Source organism: Carcharhinus amblyrhynchos, chromosome 28 (genome assembly GCF_965287045.1).
Source record: "Carcharhinus amblyrhynchos chromosome 28, sCarAmb.v2.hapA, whole genome shotgun sequence".
In the NCBI taxonomy this organism is placed as follows: Eukaryota; Metazoa; Chordata; class Chondrichthyes; order Carcharhiniformes; family Carcharhinidae; genus Carcharhinus; species Carcharhinus amblyrhynchos.
Genome location: NC_137351.1, coordinates 19,402,921 through 19,425,966, shown reverse-complemented (window position 1 = coordinate 19,425,966; position 23,046 = coordinate 19,402,921). Strand labels below are relative to the sequence as shown.

Below are 23,046 nucleotides of genomic sequence, written 5' to 3'. Positions count from 1 at the left end.
GACACTAATAAATTACACTGAATTTTTAAATTGGACCCACTACCTTCTGACTCAGAGTCAAGCATGCTACCAACTGAACCATGACTGAAAAAATGAGGGTAATCGGATTACTTACATGGTGAAAAACTGCAGCAGGCGACGGTGCAGAGGGACCTCGGGGTCCTTGTGCATGAGTCGCAAAAACCCAGCTTGCAGGTGCAGCAGGTGGTCAGGAAGGCGAATGGGATGCTGGCCTTCATAGCGAGGGGGATTGAATATAAAAGTAGGGAGGTCTTGCTGCAGCTGTATAGGGCATTGGTGAGGCCGCAGCTGGAGTACTGTGTGCAGTTTTGGGCGCCGCACCTGCGCAAGGATATTTTGGCCCTGGAGGGAGTGCAGAGGAGGTTTACTAGGCTGATTCCGGAGTTGAGGGGGTTGAGCTATGAGGAGAGGCTGAATAAACTAGGCTTGTACTCGTTAGAGTTTAGAAGAATGAGGGGAGATTTCATTGAGACGTATAAGATGATGAATGGGATGGATAGGATAGAGGTGGAGAGACTCTTCCTGCTCAAAAAAGACAGTAGGACTAGGGGGCACAGCCTCAAGATAAAGGGGAGGCGGTTTAGAACGGAGTTGAGGAGGAACTTCTTCACTCAAAGGGTGGTGAATCTCTGGAATTCTCTGCCCGTTGAAGTGGTGGAGGCTGCCTCACTAAATATTTTTAAGAAGCGGGTTGATGGGTTCTTGATAAGAGAGGGGATTAAGGGTTATGGGGAGAGGGCGGGAAAGTGGAACTGAGCCACAACAGATCAGCCATGATCATATTGAATGGCGGGGCAGGCTCGAAGGGCTAGATGGCCTACTCCTGCTCCTATTTCTTATGTTCTTATGTTCTTATTTAATCCCCTTTTATGCTTATGGTCCATGAAAATATATCTGAACTGCCTTTATGGACATTCTGACTAATGTATTTTTTTTTAAATGTTGCAAGAAATTGGCGAAGAGCTAATTAACTACACCAAATGTGCCTATAAGTGTGACACGGAAGTGTAGAATAAAAACTGTGAAGATGCCTTTCCTGACAGGTACTTTTCCTTTATTTTACAGATAGATTTATACCTTCTATAAATAGCGGTCAACACTAATGCTACACTTGCCACAATTTCAACCTGTATGTATATTAGTCACCCTTCTAAAATGTATTTATTCCACAATTGTGAATTGTTCTAAACCAGATCAGCTATATTATGTCTTTAACACTAATTATTAATAATTATTGCACTGACACTAAGAAATTAAAGGGAATTAAAAGCTCTGTTGAATATAGAAATATTTTATTTTAAAATCTTGTATGGTGCACAGTGGTTAGCACTGCTGGCTCACAGCGCCAGGGACCCAGGTTCAATTCCAGCCTTGGGTTACTGTCTGTGTGGAGTTTGCACATTCTCCCTGTGTCTGCCTGGGTTTCCTCCGGGTGCTCCTGTTTCCTCCTGCACTTCAAAGGTGCATAGGTTAGATGGATTGGTTATGCTAAATTGACTCTTAAGTGTCCCAAAATGTAGAGATTAGGGGGAGTAACTGTGGGAAATATGTGGGGTTGTGCGGGGATAAGGCCTGGATAAAATACTCTGCCAGAGAGTTGGTGCAGATTCGATGGGTCGAATGGCCTCCTTCTGCACTGTAGGGGATTCTATACTTGAATTACACACACGCGATCTGCTGAGACTCACTAGCAGCCACTGTTGACAGGAAACATATGGATAAACAGCATGCAGCTACTAAAGTCTAAAACTAATCAATATTGTGGCTTGCAATATTCTATCAGGATGTCTGTTCCAAGAGAGAAAATGCAACATAGTCTGTATCTGTACATTCTATAAGTTTACTTTGTCTTTTTTCATAAATCTTTTTAGAGTAAGGTTACAAAGGGCGAATTAGAGATCAGCATACTGTACTGTACTAACTCAGGTCTGTACTGTACTAACTCAGGACTGTACTGTACTAACAGCTCTGGAGAGAGAAACCTTTTGAGCCCAATCTGACCCTCCCTCGGAAATATTGCTGCACTGATTTTTTTTTAAGTTGTCTACACATAAAAATTAAGTCAATTGCCAAATCACAGATTTAGATAATATGTGCAGATAGATACTAGATGGGCAGCACAGTGACACAATGGTTAGCGTTGCTGCCTCACAGCTCCAGGGATCCAGGTTCGATTTCTAGTTTGGATCACTGTCTGTGTGGAGTTTGCATATTCTCCCCGTGTCTGTGTAGGCTTCCTCCCACAGTCCAAGGATGTGTGGACTAGACTGATTGGCCGTGCTAATAATGCCCTTTAGTGTCAGGGGGATTAGTAGGACAAATATGTTGGGTGACGGCTCGATGGGCCGAATGGCCTTCTGGGCTGTAGGGATTCTATGATTCTAATATGCAGATATTTGGATTTCGTACAGTGCAAAGGATTTATGTATTTTAAATTAAATTTTCTATCACAATGAATCCACTTTGAGTTTTTATTAATCGAGATTAAAGAAAAACTTACTCTCACTGTATAGAGTGCTCCAGAACCCAGCAGATCGCCCTGGAGGTGCAGCGTCCCTTTGGTCTCACTGGCGAGTTGTGTCCCTCCAATCTGCATTGTGCTTGTGGCCACCTTGTGGAGTTCCTGTTTGGGGTGAGAGGATGCAGAGAGGCAGCTGGTTAGGTCGAGAGCAGAGGGAGAGAGATTCTGAGCGCTAAAGGTGTTGTTCAGTTTCACTCTGGGTATCTCCCTGGCGCCCAGAGAGAAGTTTTTGAGGCCGAACAGGCTGGCCGGGTTGGACAGTTTCAGGTTGGTCATCTTGGGGATGAAGGCGCACAGAGCGGTGGAGATGTCCTCTGCCTTGGAGGGAAGTTCCTCTGCCGGAGAGCCGGGCGAAGAGCCAGGAGGCGAGCTGGTGTCTGAGTTCTTGACCCTGAGTGCAGCGTTGGGAGGCGACTCGTCTAAAGATGTTAAAGAATCGTTCCTGAAACGGTTGTACTTTGCCCTGTGAATCATGCCGGGCTGTCTGAAGAGTCCTGTGTGTCCAGTGAAATTACAACCAATATCTCTCATAGCCTACTGCTGTGACCGATCCTGCTCCAGATCTTTCCAATTCAATCAGTGCCCATGGACTAGATTTGGCCAAAAATTGTTTCACTGGCGTGAGGATAATATCTGTTTGCCATTACTAAAATCAGTGTTTTGAGGCTGGTTTACTGCACCATCAACTGTTCTCTTACCCCTCTCCCGGGTACTACCCCCAAACACACATACACACACACACACACAAAGATCAAACTGCAATGATGTAAAGTTTGGATCACCGCTTTAAATGTGAGAGCACTGGGAGGAACACAGTCTAAAAGCTGCTGTAACCGGCTCAGCCTGAACCGCCTGTCGCCCGATTACAAACTTGTCCTTCTCTCCATCCCCTTTTAATCCAGCCCAGGATGCGGATAACATTGAGAGAGGAAAAAATAGGCGAAACAGCCCCAACAGTCGCACTTGGCAAAGCGGTTTGGATCTCTCTTAGCAGAAAAGATATATGGTTTCAACTATTCACGGTGAACGTGTTCTGCACCTGGTCCCCACTCTTCAAGGTCTGTTCAAACTCCACAGATGTGGCTCTGGCAGCTCCATCCTCACTGGCAATGCACACAGACCGACACCATTTACAACATTCCCCAACCACACATTGTAACCGACCTCACACCATTGTTATCCTGGGCTGGATGTTACAAGCCGGGAGGTCTGTCTGTGCCTGGAGTGGACAAGGGGAGTTGTTGCAAATTTTTTTTTTGTGAATGAACTTTTATGAATGAGCCCTCCCCGCCGCCCCCCCCCCATGCTAATGAATCTGTGAATGAAGTGTAGATTTGCTGTAATTGACTGACAATCCCTGGGGTGGTTTACCTTTCAACCAATCAGCAGAATGTTTTCTGACTCATCCACCGCATTTACCATACAGGAGGAGCACTCCACATTTGCCCATCTGCAATTTCATAAAAGCCATTTCTGCCCAGGAATAGCAGATCCAAAGAGAGAGAGAGAAAAAATACACTGGGAGAGGAGACAGCCAACACTAAACATTGAAAATTGGGATTAAAACCTTGATGAGTTTTCAGGGAAAAGGAAAATCAGAGGTGGTGGCTGGGGCTGACGTGGGAATGTGGTAGTGATCCCGTGGGGAGACAATGATGCATCTTCCTCGGAGTTCCTTTTATTGAGTGTTGCTTTAATCTCCGGTCTGCTGTAACTTCCTGAACCTTTCATATTCACTCTAAAGACATAATGGAAACGACAAGGCGGTTGAAACGCACACACACAGGAAGCCAGGAATCGAGTGGGCTGACAGGAAAAAATAAGGGGAGAGGTGGGGGGATGGAATTAATCTGGCCCGGTTTCCGCATTTTGGGATGGTGAACCTATCAGAGGATGATCTCGCTGCAACCCGTTGTGAATCACAACAGCACTGACGTCCGGCAAAGGGAAATTATAACCTGCTACCACGCAATCAGTTATTAGGGAAGCAAAACTGAGATGCTGAACAGAGGTGGGAAAATCACAGCAGTTGACAGCTGATGGTATCTCATTTTGGGCTCCAGCACATCTCAACTAAAAAAAAGTGAGAAATAAATATTATTTAAATGCTGATGGAGATAGGACCATAGGATCGCTACAGTGCAGGAAGAAGCCATTCAGCCCCTCCAGTCCGTGTCAACTCACTGAAGGAGCATCCCACCCATGCCCTGTCCTCTGCCTCTAAGGGTGGCATGGTGGCAGCATATTGGTTAGCACTGCTGCCTCACAGTGCCAGGGACTTGGGTTCAATTATCACCTTGCATGACTGTTTGCATGGAGTTTGCCTGTTCTCCCCGTGTCTGGGTGGGTTTGCTCTGGTTCCGGGTGCTCCAGTTTCCTCTCACAGTCCAAAGATATGCAGACTAGGTGAATTGGCCATGTTAAATTGTCCATTAATGTCCCAAGACGTGTGGATTAGCTGGGTAAATACGTGGAGTTACAGGGATAGGGATTGGGGGATGCTCTGTCAGGGAGTTGGTGCAGACTCAATGGGTCAAATGGCCTCCTTCTGCAGTATAGGGATTCTATGATTCTTTTCCCATAACCCTGCACATTTCCCATTGCTAATCCTCCTAACCTACACATCATTGGAAACTAAGGGGCATGTTATCATGGCCAGTCTACCTAATTTACATATCTTTGGACTGTGGGAGGAAACCGGAGCACCCAGAGGATACCCATGCAGACATGGGGAGAATGTGCAAATTCCACGCAGGTAGTCACGAAAGGCTGGAATTGAACCTGGCACTGTGAGGCAGCAGTCTTAATCACGGTCCCACCATGTCACATCTCCAAATCCAGGTTTACTAGAACCCAGTCTCATTAAAAACTAAGAGTGAGTCAAAAAGTAAGCTCAGGAAGTTAGAGTAGACTAGAGTCATTGAAAAGTGCCTCCAAGAAGGTTCTTCCAGCAATTCATGAGCGACTTGAGTGCTTCTATCAACCTGGGAGTTCTCACCCATGCAATGTTAGTGTCACATTTCCCCAGGCTACAACAGCACTTAGACAGATTGGATGCAGAAAAACCTTCTTCTACTCTGTCCCAAGCAATGCAATTTTAGCCTTTGAGCCAAGGAGAGCTTTGTCTACTCTACTGGAGCAAACAATTCCTTTTCCCATACAGCCCTTACTGGTCTGTACTCACTGATTCCATTCATTTTGGACTCTGTAGTTGACAAAAAATAATTTAATCCAGTTTCCAGATGAAAGGAATTAAAATCCATGCCCCCCACTGTTAACTCACTATCCACGCAGTCTCTGCACTTACGTTTTGTTGAGAATTCTGTTAGTTAAGCAGGGAGTAGGTGGGGAGAGGAGAGCAGTTTAGACAACACTCAATCCTAACACAGCCTTTACATGCTGGGTTATGGCGTTAGGGAAAGATTTGGAGCCGAGGCACCATTTATAATTCCATTATCAAAAAATCATAGAATTGTTACAGCACAATAGGAGGCTATTTGGCCCCTTCTATCTGCACAAGCTCTCCCTTCCCTTTTCTTTGTAACCCCACACATGCTTCTTTTGCAGATGATAATTTATTCACCCTTGAATGACTCCACCACATTCTCAGGTGGCACATTCCCAATCCTAACCACTCACTGTGTTTTTAAAGTTTATTTATTAGTGACACAAACAGGTTTACATTAACACTGCAATTAAGTTACTGTGAAAACCCATGTGTTGCCACAGTCTGACGCCTGTTCGGGTGTGCTGAGGGAGAATTTAGCATGGCCAATGCACCTAACCAGCACATCTTTCCACTGTGGGAGGAAACCAGACCACCTGGAGGAAACCCATGCAACATGGGGAGAACGTGCAGAGTCCGCACAGCCAGTCACCTGAGCCAGGAATTCAACTGGGGTTCCTGGCACTACAAGGCAGCAGTGCTAACAACTGTGCCACATGTGAAAAAAGTGTCTCCTCAAGTCCCCATTGTTTCTTGTGTCAATTAACTTGAATCTACGATAAATAAAAACAGAAAATGCTGGATAAACTCAGCATCTGTGGAGAGAAACAAGAGTTAACGTTTCAAGACCATATGAACCTTCTACATCTACGCCCAATCATTCTCAATCCTTCCACAAATGGGAACAGGTTTTTCCTCCTATTTTCTTTTTTCTATCCCTATCTTTACATCTTCCCATGAGTAAAGCAAAATTATATGCTCATGTTTAATGTGTTTTCCATGATGTGCTTTATACGTGATGTGCTCACTTGAGTTTACTATCAAATAAATTGGTTGGATTTAAACCTGGTGTTGTCAGACTTCTCACTGTGTTTACCCCAGTCCAACACTGGCATCTCCACATCATTTATACATTAGTATGCAGAGATTGAAAGATTTAATTATTCTATAAGACATGGTGATTTAATGGACCCTACATTGTGGAAATCAAGCAATTTGGATTGGCGTGTCATATAGGAGGGCATGTAGCGAGATGGAATCAAAAGCTTTTTTTGGGTGGATGATATTCTGATATTTCCCTTGATGGTATTTATGGATCCAGAAGTATTATTCAGAATATCCTGCTACTCTCTGATATATCATCTCTTATTAATTTGTAACATTTATCTTTGAGTTGAAAAGAAACATAAGATGCCATTCAGTCACCATGTGTATGTTACAGAGAACAGCAGACACCTGAAAATGTGTTCTCAAGAATATAACACAATTATAAGTTTAAGTTTATTTATTAGTGTCACAAGTAGGCTTACATTAACACTGCAATGAAGTTACTGTAAAGATCCCCTAATCACAACAGTCCAGTGCCTGTCGGGGTACACCAAGGGATAATTTAGTATGGCCCAACCAGCACATCTTTCGGACCATGGGAGGAAACTGGAGCACCTAGAGCAAACCTGTGCAGACACGGGGAGAATGTGTAGACTCCACAGACAGTGACCCAAGCTGTGAATTAAACTTGGGCCCCTCGTACTGTGAGGCAGCAGTGCTAACCACTGTGCCACCATCATGGGAGTTCAGATGACATTAGCTGTGAGTGTAAGCTAATGAGGTTCGTTAAGCACCCTGACCAATGTTGGAAGAACTCATACATCTGCAGCTTTGTATAATGTGCACACATGTACTATTCTTGAGATGTTTGAAAAGCCCAATTGAATTTTTCTGCATGATTATCCCATGAGCTTGTTGCTGTCCCTTTCATTGTTAGAAGCACACAGGTGATTGCAGTATTATCAGTCACACTCAAATACAAGCAAATACAGTGACGAAGGCTCCCTAGATGAAAGCAAGTACCTTGACACCAGTAGCACTAAGTAAGAGATTGCTTCTTGCAGTGAACTTGGATTTACAGCACTTTTGAAATCCACAGCAAAATTGTTGCACTATGCTGCTGCAGTTTGCAGTGTGCCTATGTTCTAGGCACACTAATAGCAGTGTCCTATTTCATTGCATCTGCTTGGGTTTAATATACTGTGCTCTCAATAGCCTTGCAGTTGTCGCCTTGAGGGATCTGTGTTTGTTTCTTCAAATTTGTCTCATGATCTTTAGCAAATTTTCAGAAATGGTGTACTTTTTCTCATGGCAGATATGAAGGTCAGGCATCAAGAAACTGAAACTGTTTTTAATAATCCAATTATGTGAAAATTATGGATGTCTGGGAAAGAAGTAAAGGCACCAGATTGAGTTTATAAACCCTCACCTGAGGAAGGAGCAGTGCTCTGAAAGCTCGTGATCCCAAATAAACCTGTGGGACTTTAAATCTGGTGTTGTGAGACTTCTTACTGATTTTATAAAAGCATGGGTTTGTTCTGGAGGACTACTGAGTCTTTTAACTCTGCTACCCCAGCTGAAACACTGAAAACAAGGAGGATTAATGCTTCAATGCATATTGGTAAATATTTGTCATTGGGCCATTTGTGTCCCTACTGAAGATGAAAAGTAGAATTAGAGGAGACAGTGGTTCAGTGGACCTGGATTCAAATCCCACCACAGTAGATGGTGAAATTTGAATTCAATACAAATCAGGAATTAAAAGTCTAATGGAACCAATGTCAATTAGTGGGCCTCTCTGGTTCACTAATGTTCACTTGGGAAGGAAATCTGCCATCCTTACCGGATCTGGCCTACATGTGATTCCAGACCCACAGCAGTGTGGTTGACTCTCAACTGCCCTCTGAAATGGAGGGTAGTTAGGGAAGGGCAATAAATGCTGGCCCATCCAGTGATGCCCACATCCTGTAAAAATGAATTTTAACAAATGAAGAGTTGAATTACGCAGCAATACTTGGCTGGTTTTATCTACAAGAAGCATACTTATCCAGCCACTGTTGCAGTTTACAGATGTGCTGATGAATGTGTAGATCTTGTTGTCAACTATTGTGTGAGTTTGAAGAAATTTGTTGGATTTGTGTGGCATACACAAACTGGCGGTAGAAAGTTATTTTATTTTACAGTGTATGGACCCTGTTAATGGATCGCAATTGCCACTAAAACGTGGAGACTCAGAAAAGTAACAATTGAATCTCATTCTTGCAGATAATAAAATCATTAGGAGCAGAATTAGGCCATTTGGCCCATCATGTCTGCTCTGCCATTCAATCATGGCTGATACATTAGTCATCCCCATTCTCCTGCCTTTTCCCCCATAATCTCTAATCCCCTTATTAATCAAAAACCTATCTATCTCTGTCTTAAAAACACTTAATGACCTGGCCTCCACGGCCTTCTGTGGCAAAGAGTTCACCACTCTTCTCATCGCTGTTTTAAAGGATCATCCCTTTAGCCTGAGGTTGTTCCCTCTAGTTTTTCCCACTAATGGAAACATCCTCTCCACGTCCACTCTATCCAGGCCTTGCAGGATCCTGTAAGTTTGAATAAGATCATCCTTCTAAACTCCAACAAGTACAGACCCAGAGTCCTCAACCATTCCTCGTACGACAAGCTCTTCATTCCAGGGCTCATTCTTGTGAACCTCCTACGGACCTCATTTCCCTCCTCATTTCCGCTAGACCTTTTAAAGATTAAATTTTTATTTTGTTCTACTTTTCCTTTTTTATATATATATCTTAATCCAATCTCGGTTCTGTATTTCTTCTTTTTCTGTAACCAATTTGAAACTAATTCGTCTTACTTCCTGCTCTATTACTTGCTTTCTTCTCTATCCTCATATTTCATTGGGTATAGAGATTAACCATTGGTTCAGTTTTTCATCTAGGTCCCAGCTGCATTGTTGTCCACTGGGACTTCCAGAAACTTGCAACATAAAGATAATTGAAATGGGAAAATGAAGAGGAAGGTTCAACTCATGCTGTTCACTGTGAGATGCCCAAATTCTGGGTCAATAAATGTATATTGAGAGTGGACCAGTAAACGTAGTTTCACAACCTAGGGGCAGTCATGTTTGCCTCAGCCAATAAACATGTGTTTTCGATGGGTTCAAGGGAATCATCGGGCTATATCTTACACTACGCAGACTCACAAAAACTTTGCCTCCCACTTCACAAACAATGTACAAAATATGTCTGCAGTCTCCAAAAAGCTTCCTGCTCCTAGTTCTTATGTTCTTATGTTTATGCAGCAATTAACCAGAAGTGCTAATTTCCATGGACAACTGCACTGCGCTGTGAACCATCTGGTAAAATAATTCCAATCGTTAACTTCAGATAGTTCCACTACTTGGAATAAAAGCTATAAGAAATAAAACATCTTCTCACTTCTGGATAACTATTTTAAAGACACAGACTGATTGCCACGTGGGGATTCCTCCCCCCACCCCCCACCCCTCCCCACAGCCTCTGAACTTGACATACTCCATTCTATTGGGACCAATTCTGACATCGGCTTACAAGGGTGGTGCTGTCATTGCCTGGTGTGACAATACTGTGCCTTTAAGAAATGTATTTGTGTCATATTTCTGGTGCAGGATTTTTTTTTGCAATCCCTTTTAATTATCGGTGCTGCTTTGTCTATGTTTGGCATCTCCTGTTGTTACTGCAGCAGCATCATTGATATTAATTGCTGGAATGTTTGTTTTAATCTGGAATAATGCAGGGTTGTTATGTTAGTGCTTTTTTGCTGGGATTTTTCAGAGCGGAGTTTGATTAGGGTTTGACAGGAACAGTCATGTGACTGGGCAAGGCTGGGCTCACAGAAACAAATCCAGTTCAGTTGGTGCTTGGGAGCCATATAGAGAAGTAGCTCTTTCTCTCTCTGAAGATTGGAGACTAGGATCTTCCAGAAAATAGGTCTCTTCCTCTAAAGTTCTGCTGTTTGGAAATTAGATCTTTCTCTGGAAGCTGCTGAATGGGAGTCAGAAGATAAATATCTGTCTGGAACCAGTGTTAAATGGCTGGAAATCTAGTATCCACATGAACCAATATGTTTTTTTGTGCTAACTTATTCTGAAGAGCGATTTATGTCTGTGAGGATATTGCTTACATTGGAACTATAGAGATAGCTAGCTGTTAAGAATTCTAACTTGTCCTGTTTAAGTACTTGCAATTGGTAAGTTATGCTGATTCTTTTTGTTATATTTTAACGGTGTTGTTAAATAAAGTTTGTTTTAATAATTTCAAAATACTCTGGGATTTAAAACATTAACAAAGGCTACCAAAACTGAGTGGATTAATTTTGAATAAAAATCACAGACTGCCTTAAATATATTACAGAGGTACTGTCTGTATAGAAACACATATAACCACAGATAGAGGATTTAAACATGTATTTTTGAAGATTGTTTGTACATTTCAGCCAAACTACAGGCTGCCCCAAGGCATAATGGTATGATAGCTAAGTGAAAAGATCCACATTCTTTAAAAACAATGTAATCATAGAGTACAGTTTTGTTATCAGTATAAGTCATGGAAAGTGCAAGTTCCCAGACACTAGAAATGAACAAGATTATTCATTTTTACTGAAAAGGGATGCCTCGCCAGAAGTGGGAAAGAACATTTGAACCCTGCAACCTACATAATAGATGTTGCTAAGAGACAGTGGAAAGGTTACCCTTGAACTATGAATTGCGTAGTACAAGTTGCTAGGTGACAGAGGGTAGGAGCTTCTGGATTCTATGGAGCAATTAATTTCCATGCTGTCAGAGGGTAGAATGTAATTGGCCAAGGTGTATGACATTTATTAAAGATGATTGGCATGTACTAATGATGATTGATTCTTACCTGGTCGGGATGAACCAGAGAGTGGGAAAATGAACTTGGAAAATGTATAATTATGTTGATGAATTTAATGGAACTTCAAAAAGGAGTTGGACTGCCCAGCTGCCTTTCTAGTATATGTTGGTCAATAAAGAAATGTATTTTCACCAGGATATTGCCTTCACAAGTCTTTGTATTAGCTAAAGTTTTGGCAATATTTGGTTTCTGGATAAAACCCCTACCTAGCAGAGGCTGATTGCATTTCTTCCTGTCTCACCCTGGACTAAGGCCCCACCACTGAACCTCAAAGCCATCGCTTCCAGCACTGTCACTGACCTCATGAACTCTGGAGATCTTCCCTCCCTGGCCTCCGACGACCTCGCCCTTGAACAGTTCACCTTTACCTCTTTCTCAAGGTCCACAACAGAATTGCTGTGGCAGACTCATTGTCCCATTGAGCTCATCTCTTCCTGGCAATTTTGTCTCCTGTTGTCCAGTCTCTTACCAGCTATGTTTGTGACTCTCCATCACTTTAACAATTTCTTGGCTCTAACTCTCTCCTCTTCACCATAGTCATCCAAGTCTCAACACCATTCCAACCAACCAACCCACCACCCCCCACCCTGCTTCCCCTTTCCAGGGCTCTCTGCTTCTTCCTGATTGGAGGCCTGACAAATTTCCATCCTCCTCCACCTGGTTAATCCTGTTCTCACGTTGAACAACTCCTTTAACCCCAGTCATTTCCTCCAAATAAAAAGGTGTTGCCATGGGTACGCACTTGCCTGCTATGCCTGCCTTTTTGTGGCAAATGTGGAACATTCCTTGTTCTCGTCCGACTTAGGCTCACTCCCTCAGTCTTTTTCTGATATTTCTGACTGTATTGGTACCATTTCCTGACCTCACCCTCAACTGGATAATTTCATCCACTTTGCTTCCAATTTCCACCCTTCTATAGCCTTCACATTGTCCATCTCAGACTTTTCCTTTCTCTTCCTCAAATTCTCTGCTTCCATTTCTGTGGATAGGCTAGCAACCTAAATTCACCATAAGCCTGCTGATTGCTACAGCTATCTTGACCACACTTCCTCACAGCCCCTAAGGACTTGGTTCCATTCATCCACTTTCCCCAATCCGATGATGCAAACTGTCGTACTGGTACATTCAGTATGTCTTATTTTTTCCTCAGCCAAGGATACCCTGCCAGTGTGGTTGATCAAGCCTCTAAGTGTCCATTTTGCACACTTCTGTTTTTACAATGCCCCCCGCTCCCCACCTTTCAGATCACAATAGAATTCTCCTTATTGTTGCCTTCCAGCCCACTAGTCTCCACATTCACATGATCAACCTCTGCCATTCCTGTTCCCTGTAGCGTGACAACATCACTAAGCACAGCTTCCCCTCCCATCCTTTTCCAAAGGGACCATTCCCTCTGCAACAGCCTGATTCACTTCTCAGTCTCCTCTAAAATTCCCCTCCCTTCCAGCAGCACCTTTCCATCCAAGTGTATCGCCTAATTTTTCATTATTTAAGCCCCAAATATTCCTTCAAAGTGAAACAACAATTTTCTCGTCCTTCTTTCAACTTAGTAGATTGTATTTGCTGCAAACAATGTACTCACCTAGACAGCGGAGAAGCCAAATGTAGGTTAAATGACCACTTTGTGGAACAGCTCCCTTCAGTCTGCAAGCATGACTCCGAGATTCTTATTCCTAGGGTATTTGAATTCTCCACCTTGCTCTGATGCTGACCTCTGTTCTTAAGAACATAAGGACTAGGAGCAGGAGTAGGCCATCTGGCCCCTCAATCCTGCTCTACCAGTCAATAAGATCTTGGGTGATCTTTCTGTGGACTCAGCTCCACTCACCCGCCCATTCACCATAACTCTTAATTTCTTTACTGTTGTTCAAAACTTTATCTATCCTTGCCTTAAAAACATTCAAAGAGGTAGCCTCAACTGCTTCACTGGACGGGGAATTCCACAGATTCACAACCTTTTGGGTGAAGAAGTTCCTCCTCAATTCAGTTCTAAAATCTGCTCCCCCTTATTTTGTGGCTATGTTTCCTAATTCTGGTTTCACCCACCAGTGGAAAGAACCTTCCAGCTTCTATCTTATCTGTTCCCTTGTCTCTATAAGATCCCTCCTCAAAATTCCAGTAAGTATAGTCCCGGTCTACTCAGTCTCTCTTCATAAGCCAACCCTGTCAACTCTAGAATCAACCTAATGAATCTCCTCTGCATCTCCTCCAGTACTATTATATCCTTTCCCAAGTAAGGAGACCAAAACTGTACACAGGACTCAGGTCCTTGGTCCTTTGCTCGACAAAGCTCAAGGAACAACACCTCACCTTGTAACTGGAAACTTTACACTGAGTTCAGCAACTTGAGATCATAAACTTTGTCCTCATTTTGTTCCTTGGGTTTTTAGATGTTTTGTTTCTATCCGTTTTGTTTTTAGATGGCAACTGCTAATGATTCTGCTATTCACACCTCCTCTACACACAACATTTGTTTCTTGCCCTGTTTAAGCTCAGAGAAACCTGGTAAATATAAATATATGTTTTCTTTTGGACAGTATTCAATATCAAGAAAATGAACAAGAACCCAACAAGACAAAGTTGAAACAAAGTCAACAGTCAGCAAGCAAATTGAAGAGATTCAGGATTTAGAGCAATGACCTATCTCCTGAATCCTGTGTCAGTTGGAATACAGTCTGTAAGCAACATTACCAAACATTTAAGCTCAGGATTATTCCCATTCTACTGAAGTTGAATCCTCAGTTGTGCACACATCAAGTTAGTGATATTAAGCAAAGGTCAGCACACAACACGTGTGGCCCTATCACTTGCAGCAGGTTTTTGAAGTTGAAAAGTGGCCGAAAATTAAATTTTGCTGACTACTACTGCAGTTCAATGAATGAGACACAAATTCTGCTTCTTCATAAACTACCTTTATCTCTCTGATCCAACTCCGCACACAATTCTTCATCAAAACACAGTGCTATCTGTAGCCCTTTTATATATCAGTGACTTCTATTGAATTATTGACATCAAATTCGGACTTAATTGGAAGGCCTGTTAACTCATTCCTAACACCAGCTCCAGTCCAATCCAGGAATGTATCAGTAACAGTCAGTTTTCAGGTGATTTGCAAAAGAAGCAAATGTGATATGAGAAAAAAAGACTTTTTCACACAGCAAGTGGTTTAGGTCTGGAATGCACTGCTTGGAAATGTGGTGGAGATAGTTTCAACCAAGGTACTCAAGAGGACATTAGATAATTACTTGAATAGAAACAATGTGAAAGAGTTGGGGGGAAAGGCCAGGGAATGGCACTAATCCATATTGCTCGTTCAGAGAGTTGGTGCAGACATGACGGACCAAATGGCATCTTGCACTGTAACAATTCTGTGACTGTGAATTTTACTGGCATCTAAACGTACTTCACCGAGCTCACCTTGCGTTTTCTATATGAAACGACACAATCACTTTGCTAAATTTCTGTTCAGCAAACAATTGATTTACTGTCCCTGTGAAGAGTTTAAGGAGGATTTGGAGTGTCAGGCAAACTGGAGTTCTGCAAATACGCTGACACTTGAATTAACCGCAGACCCCATTATTAATGACGGCAGCACCTAAAGCAGCAATCAGTCATCAATGATTGATGTTAAGACACATCCCATGTTGCTAAGCTTAATAGACAAGATGACTTAATCCACTTTCCTGGGGCTCCCCAGTATTAACACAAAGTTAGCTAAATTAAAACAACTTGGCATTCCAGAATGTTCTAACACTCAGGAGCCTGGTAGCCGTACCCAGTTGTCCTCTGGCCCCTCTTCGGATCAATACAGCTTAATAGAATCTCCTCTGTAAAGCTTGCTGGAGAAGAGGAAATTGGTAAGGTGGGGTTAAGATAAAGCACTTTTTTTTGTCATAAACACATGACTACACATAAGGAAACCGTTAAACACAAACATTGCTTTACATTCTACTTAGGGCAGAATTTTACAGTCCCCTGCTTGTGGGTTTATAGCAGGGGCTGATCTTCCTACAGGGCTACTGTGCATCCCGACCTCGCCACAATATTACATTCGGATGGGTGAGGCCTAAACCAGTCTGCCCATCCTTGCTCCATTTGAAGGAGTTCAGTGACAGTGGGGGGCAGTGGGGACTGGGACTGGGCCCAGATTAGGGTGGGAAGGTTGGTGGGGGGACACCAGCAGTATCCTCCATTTAACATCACTTTGCCCTCTCTTCCGCTGCAAAAGGTTTGTTTCCTGCTGGTGCTCACCACCCCCTGCCCTCTCCACCAGCACCCCAACCCAGTCTGTCTACCAATATCTACATTATGCATACAGTGGGGTGATTTCCCAATTCATAATCATAAAGTAGAATCATAAAATCCATACAATGCAGGAGGAGGCCTTTCAGCCCGTCAAGTCTGCACTGACGACAATCTCACCCAGGCCCTATATCCATAGCCCCACATATTTTCTGCTCTAATCTACCTAACCCAAGCATCCTGGGGCACTAAGGGGCAATTTAGCGTGGTCAACCCACCTAAACTGTACATCTTTGTACTGTGGGAAGAAACTGGAGCACCCAGAGGAGATCCACGCAGCCACGGGAAAAACATGCAAACCCTGCACAGACAGTCACCCAAAGCTGGAATTGAACCTAGGTCCCTGGCGCTGTGAGGCAGCAGTGCTAACCATTGTGCTACAGTGTCGCCCCTGTGATAGTGAGCCTTGTCCACGCCGAAGCCCAAATTGGAAATTTGAGCCAGGGCCACACACAATCTTCTGACTATTGAACTTGAAAATTCAGGTTACAGTGCAGAGTTCAAGCCCAAATAGCCAACACGCTCCAATGAATAAAGTTTCCCTTGGGAAGTACAGAATCAGAAAGTGACCCCTGTAGAGTGAATCATGCATAGAAGGTCTAAAGGCAGAAAATGAGTTTGGAACCAAGCCCATGGACTAAGATCTCAGTGGAAATCAGCCAGCATGAGTTGGCATGAATGTTGGCAATCTATACGAATTCCATGTTTACACTTTACAACTCACTAAAAGCCTACATGTAAATGGCTGCATCCACCACAGGAATTGTCGCAGGAGGGGTAGAAAATTTGATGGACCATTTAAAGATCCATTGACCTTGGACCTTGGGATTGTAAAATTCCAGTCTTAGAGTGGGTGTGACTGGATTATACAATTGGAATTTCTAGAACTCCAAAATATACCATTTATTACTGAGGAATGAATGATTTTGACATTGAGACCAATTTCTATTTTCCTTATCAGTTGGCTTTTAAACAGTAATGACATTGCCCTATTCTTGAGGACAGCACGGTGGCACTGTGGTTAGCATTGCTGCCTCACAGCACTAGTTCGATTCCCAGTCTGGGTCACATGGAGTTTGCACGTTTTCCCCATGTTTCCCCTAGGTTTCCTCCCACAGTGTTGAAAAGACGTGCTGGTTAGGTGCATTGACAGGTGCCGGAGTGTGGTGACTAGGCGAATTTCACAGTAAATTCACTGCAGTGTTAATGTAAGCCTTACTTGTGACTAATAAATAAACTTAACATGCCGACAGCGATTATTTAGCTGAATATTCTCAAGACGTTTTAAATGCCACCTTGTGGGTATATATGGGAATGCATTTCATTAGTCCAGAGATTATTCAGTCAGCTTTATTTTAGTCCTGATAACAACCTGTTTAAAATAACATTGATTGGAAAGGGCCACACTTTATCCTCTGGTGAAACAGAAATGAGTGATATAATTCTGGTAGAAACAACCAAAGTAAATGAGGCGTCAGCCTCGGCTCTAGCCTCTGAGTCAGAAGGTTGTATTCAAAATCTACATTGACTCTTCAGTGCAATGTCAAAGGAATGGCAAAAATACGTGTTTTGAGAAAGCTTTCAAAGGTGGTGTTAGACTTCACCATGTTGGTACATTTGTAAAATTAATAAGGCTCAAGTTATCAAACTGTACTGTACACAAACTTCATTTTGAAAAGCTTTAATTTGTATGCATTACTGGAATGTTGTTAAGAAAATCTTTAAGTTAGCATCTGTTTAAGTGCCAAAATACTGTCATTTAGCTTTAAGAAAGAACATATGGAGTTATAGTTAGGACACGTTTAGGCTTCAGTGAGTCTAGCATCAACAATAAGCAGAGGTCAAGAATACAATATTGATTGGCTAGGTGAATGGTCTGGAGATGGATCTTCTCTCAAAAGACTACAAGTTAAGGTTTTATGGTGTGATTCCAAGAGCACTCTTCCCATTGGTCAAGAATGACAAATATTTGGTTATAAACTGTGGGTGGAATTTTACGGCCGCTTTACGCCCATTTTGCAGCGGGAAAATGTTGTAAAGTGGCTAGTGCGAATGGTGACGGTTTTCGCATCTGTCACCATTTTATGACACCTGGATTTCCGGTGCGGCCAACCTCTTGCCAGAAACGGACGAGAGGCTGGTTAATTTATTGAAATTTATGCAAATGTTAATTTTAATGTGCTTAGCGAGCCTGGCACTTAATCACCCGGGTTCGCTTGTCTTTATGGTCTCGCCAGGAGAGATTCTCTCTGGTGAGGAAAACACCTGCTCCCCACAAATGGGGAACAAGTTGGGTTGGCCTCTCTGGTGGAACTGGAGGCCATTGAAGCCCCCTGGGGAGGCTGAGTGCAATACATTGGTGTCCCTTGGGCAGTGCCAGACTGGCAGTCCTACCCTGGCACTTGGACAATGCCAGCCTGACACCTGGACGAAGCCCACTGGGCAGTGCTGGGGCGGGGCCAATGGGAGTGGGTGGGGCCTGTGGGGGTAGTGCCAGTGAGTGGGGCCAATGGAACAGGCCAGGGATCAGTGTTAGAATCCAGGATAGCGATCAGTATTAGAATCCATTATAGTCTCAGTGATCAAGGCAGTCTGGAAACTAAATTGAAGGGAATTTAATAAAGGGAATTTTCAGAGAATCTTGAGCAAAGTTTGCTACCAAAATACACCCAAAGACCTGCGTAAGCAGTCAATGACTTTCATATACATTATCAATAACGGAGATTACCTCTGTCTCAAGCTTTATACTTGGAATCTTTCAGACGTCCTCAGGCATATCAGGAGTCAGCTATTTCTTGCCCAAATCTGTTCAAGAGGTAACATTGCCTTTTAATTTTATTTTGCCTTTCCCCTGCTGGTAGGTACACAGTGGAGGTGCGTGGGCTTTGTGAGTCACATTGCTTAAGGTTGCACAGCAGGCCCAACAGATCAGCTGAACACTTCTTGTCTGCAATTCCCATGTGTGCGTACAAAGAGCAAGAAGGCTTCTATTTACATAGCACCCTTTCTCAGAAACATTTCAAAATGGTCCCACCCCATACCACAGATTAACTCGATGAGCAGTGTTTGTTGTCAGATGGGGCAGCAGTACAGCAGCTGTTCTTTTACACAACAAGATCCCACAAAAAGAAATCAAAATAATGAGCTAATGAGAATTTTTTTTTGGATCATATGTTTTCAAACCAGGCTTCCTGGGCGCAAAAGGGTTTGCGACATAATCCTGGAGCATATTTAAAGCTCTGATTCCCATCAAATTTCTGCACTTCCTGATTCACTGAAGTCATTTTTGTTTATGTTTTGATATTAACCAATTTTGGCAGTGACAGGAGTGCAGTTCTTTGGGTGCTTAACACTGGCCATTTTTAAACAAAGGAAGGGTTTCTTTGGCAGGGCCTGAGTTGGTTCGGTAAATATTCTGGAGGCGATTTACCGCTATCTGTTAATATTCATGGGGGGGGTTTACTTGATAACAATTGTTTTAGGCAAAGCAGGTTCCTCGTTATAAAGTCATTTGAGATTCTTGGACTTCCATCATTGAAATCATCGAAATCATAGAATTCCCTAATGTGGAAGGAGGCCATTCAGCCCATCAAGTCTGTACTGACCACAATCCCACCCAGGCCCTATTTCCATAACCCCACATATTTGCCCTGCTAATCTCTCTACCCTGGGACACTAAGGGGCAATTTAGCACAGCCAATCAACCTAACCTGCACATCTTTAGACTGTGGGAGGAAACCAGAGCGCCTGGAGGAAACCCACGCAGACACGGGAGAACGTGCAAATTCCACACAGAGAGTGACACTCCAATTTATTCCTTTCTCAGTTGGGTATGTTTAATTAATTCACAGGCAAAATACATATGCAGGAATGGTATGATTGCCTAGTTAATTTTACTTGGGCGAATTACTAACTGTGGCTGATCTTTTTATTTGCAGAGGATTGAAATTTTAAGCGGAGATGGCATTTCACTGAGGCTGCTTTTGTTTCTTCTTAGTGGAGTTGTTCATGTAAATGTAATAATTTAATCTTGGTATAATCTAATTTGACTCAGTCTAATACAATCCTAAACTGCCTGTGAGGATATTACTGAAAATTTGTTACTGCACTGCTTTTATACTTTAATGATGTTGAGTCAGCTACATATTTTTGTGACAGTTAATCAATAAAGGAAGGAAGGAAAGAAGGGGGACAGGACCATAAAGACCAAGAAAGGGAGAAAGACTACAAATGATAGAAAAATGTGCATTGGTTCTGCTGGCGCCCTAATTTGACTATCATGCTATTTTCTATCCAATTCAGCAGACCTCTGTTTCCCTCTGTATGGGAAGTAAGTCCCCGAACGTGTAATTGCAAACCTGCCATTGTGTATTTTTAGCAACCTCAGCATTCTGGTGGCTTCCTGAACAGCCAGTGGCTAATCAATTAGTGAGTGCAGTGTACCTCCCTGACACAATATTGTGAGTTGTAGTCACAGCAGGCTGTTCACTGTAAATGACAATCTGAACACATCCGTGCATGAATCAAACTCATGCCTGTTCACACTGTGGGGCACATAGTCATGTACAATAAAGGCATTTCCTGCTGGTTTGAATTAACCCTCTCCCTGACCCAAACCTACAATCAGGGTTGAGGCGACCACACTTTAGACAGCGCCCATCTTTCGCCATATCTCTTCATTTCTTTCAGAATGACTTACTTCACTTTTAAAGTTGTTGTGGATTTTACTTTCAACCTTGTTTCAGACAGGACTTTCTATAGCTCTCTGCATTTAAAAAATGGCCTTAACCACTCTGCTTCCATTTGGTGATATTTCTATGCCCTCAAGGAGCAGCGCTCCGCAAGCTCATACTACCAAATAAATCTGTTACACTTTAACCTGGTCTTGTGAGACTTCTTACTGAGCTCAAGTTGCTGACCAGCGGAAACAGACCTTATCTTATTTACCTCAACTAAACCTGTTGCAACTCTGAACACCTCTGTCAGAGCTATTTTAACTTTCCATAGGAACTTAGGAGGAGCAGGAGTTGGCCATTTGGCCCTTCGAGCCTGTACCTCTACTCCACCATCCCTACAATCCCTAACACCCAAATATATGTCAATCTCTATCTTCGATGAGCCCAGGGGTAGGGAATTCCCTAAATTCACAACATTCTGAGCAATCTCTGTCTTACATGATCAAGCCCTTGATCAGAGACTGTCATCCTTAGTTCTTTCCAAACGGGAAACATCCACCCATTATCTAGTCTGTCAAATCCCTTAAGAATTATTTTTGTTTTATTAAGGTAATCTTTCATTCCTCTTAGTTTCAGAGAACATCTATTTAATCTCTCCTCATAGGACAATTCTCTCAATCCGGTAAAGTTCCTTCATTGTAATGAGCATGATGACTATTGCTCATAAGACTGAGTGCCAGATTGAGTCAGTATCTTCAGGAAAGAAAGGCATCAGAACAATATTTTTAAACAATAGTAGTTCTGTTTTATTTTCCATTTTTTTATTGTTGTCTCCATCCTGTCAAGAGAACATGACTACTGGTCCTTGAAAGTTAAATGGAAATTTTTGGGTGCGTTACGTGGAGGAGCCATTTGCCTTCAATGTACTATGTAAGGCACATATAGAAGGAAAACAAGGAACTCCTGGGTTAAATAGTGCCTTCGATATTAGCATATAAATATTTTATCTAAATGCATTGAAGCCTTTGTTAGCAAATGGGGGATTTTACACAAACTCAATAACTAATCTTCATGTCAATCTTACCAAGACAATTTTCAGCACATAACTATTCAGTATTCAAGCTAGAGGGATTGCTATCTAATAGTTACCCTTTGATACAATGCATCTTCACTATCATTGTTCCTCTATACTTCTATCTTCCTGACCTTTGGAGGGTTGGGTAAGGATTGCCAAATGCAATGCCACAGTAGTCATGCACGCCTTTGATGTTTCTCAATCAAACCTCAGAGTGAGGAAAGCTGACAGCTGTAGCGTTTTAAACTCAACTTGCCCTCAACAGCACAGACTGTGGAAATTGTTCAAGAATGTTTTTTTAAGGAAAGTGGCAGGAGGAAAGGAAAATCCATATATCAGATCTGTCCATCTAATATGATCTGCGACTTTCCACAGCCTGGGATTTTGCAATGCATATTTTGTTCTTCTGTATATTCAGCAACAGTAGTCAAGGCATTGGATTAGGGGCTGTTCCAGAACAGATGCAGTTGAGCTGACACATTCAACGTTGGTCAAAGGCAGAAGTGACTGAGCGTTATGAAGGAAAGCAACTCAAATTGAAACTCAGGAATGTGTGAGTGATTGTATGTGTGTGTGTGTGTGTGGGAGGGAGTGTGCTTGTGTGTGTGTGGGAGGCAATGTGCGTGTGGGAGGGAGGGAGTGTGTGTGTGGGAGGGAATGTGCGTGTGGATGCATGTGTGTGTGTGTGTGTTTGTGTGTGTGGGGGGGGAGGGGAAAGGACTCTGTGTGTGTATGTTTGGGAGGGAGTGTGCATGTGTGTGTGGGAGGGAGGCAATGTGTGTGTGTCTGGGAGGGAGTGTGTGTGTGTGTGTGTGTGTGTGTGTGTGGTAGGGAGTGTGTGTATATGTGTGGGAGTGAGTGTGTGTGTGTGTCATAGAATCCCCACCTTGCAGAAGGAGGCCATTCAACCCTTTGAGCCTGCACCAACAACAACCCCACCTATCTCCATAACCCCACATATTTACCCTGCTAAATCCCCCTGACATTAACACCAACAATCCACCTAACCTGCACATGGGAGAAAACTGGAGCACCCAGAGGAAATGCACGCAGACACAGGGAGGATGTGCAGACTCCACACAGACAGTCACCCAAAGCCAGAATTGAACCTAGGTCCCTAGTGCTGTTAGGCAACAGTGCTAACCACTATGTCGCCATACCACCAGGAGTGAGTGAGTAAGTAATGTGCCCTCAGATGTTGTTCCTTCCTAACGTTTTCTGGTGTCAGGTTTGGTTCCCAGGATGTCACATGTTAGTTCTTG

The 23,046-nt window shown here is 42.9% G+C and overlaps 2 protein-coding genes across 2 annotated transcripts in view; one reads left to right on the top strand and one right to left on the bottom strand.

Annotated features, from left to right (window-relative positions):
• The window catches only part of LOC145359444 (SHC-transforming protein 1-like), an 85,398-nt gene extending 82,325 nt beyond the window's left edge, over positions 1–3,073 (bottom strand). The window contains exon 1 of the mRNA XM_080213992.1: positions 2,522–3,073. Coding sequence (XP_080070118.1) covers positions 2,522–3,073 — 552 coding nt within the window. The remainder of the gene's footprint in view (positions 1–2,521) is intronic.
• The window catches only part of LOC145359443 (regulator of G-protein signaling 7-binding protein-like), a 112,567-nt gene that overhangs the window by 4,843 nt on the left and 84,678 nt on the right, over positions 1–23,046 (top strand). The window lies entirely within an intron of this gene.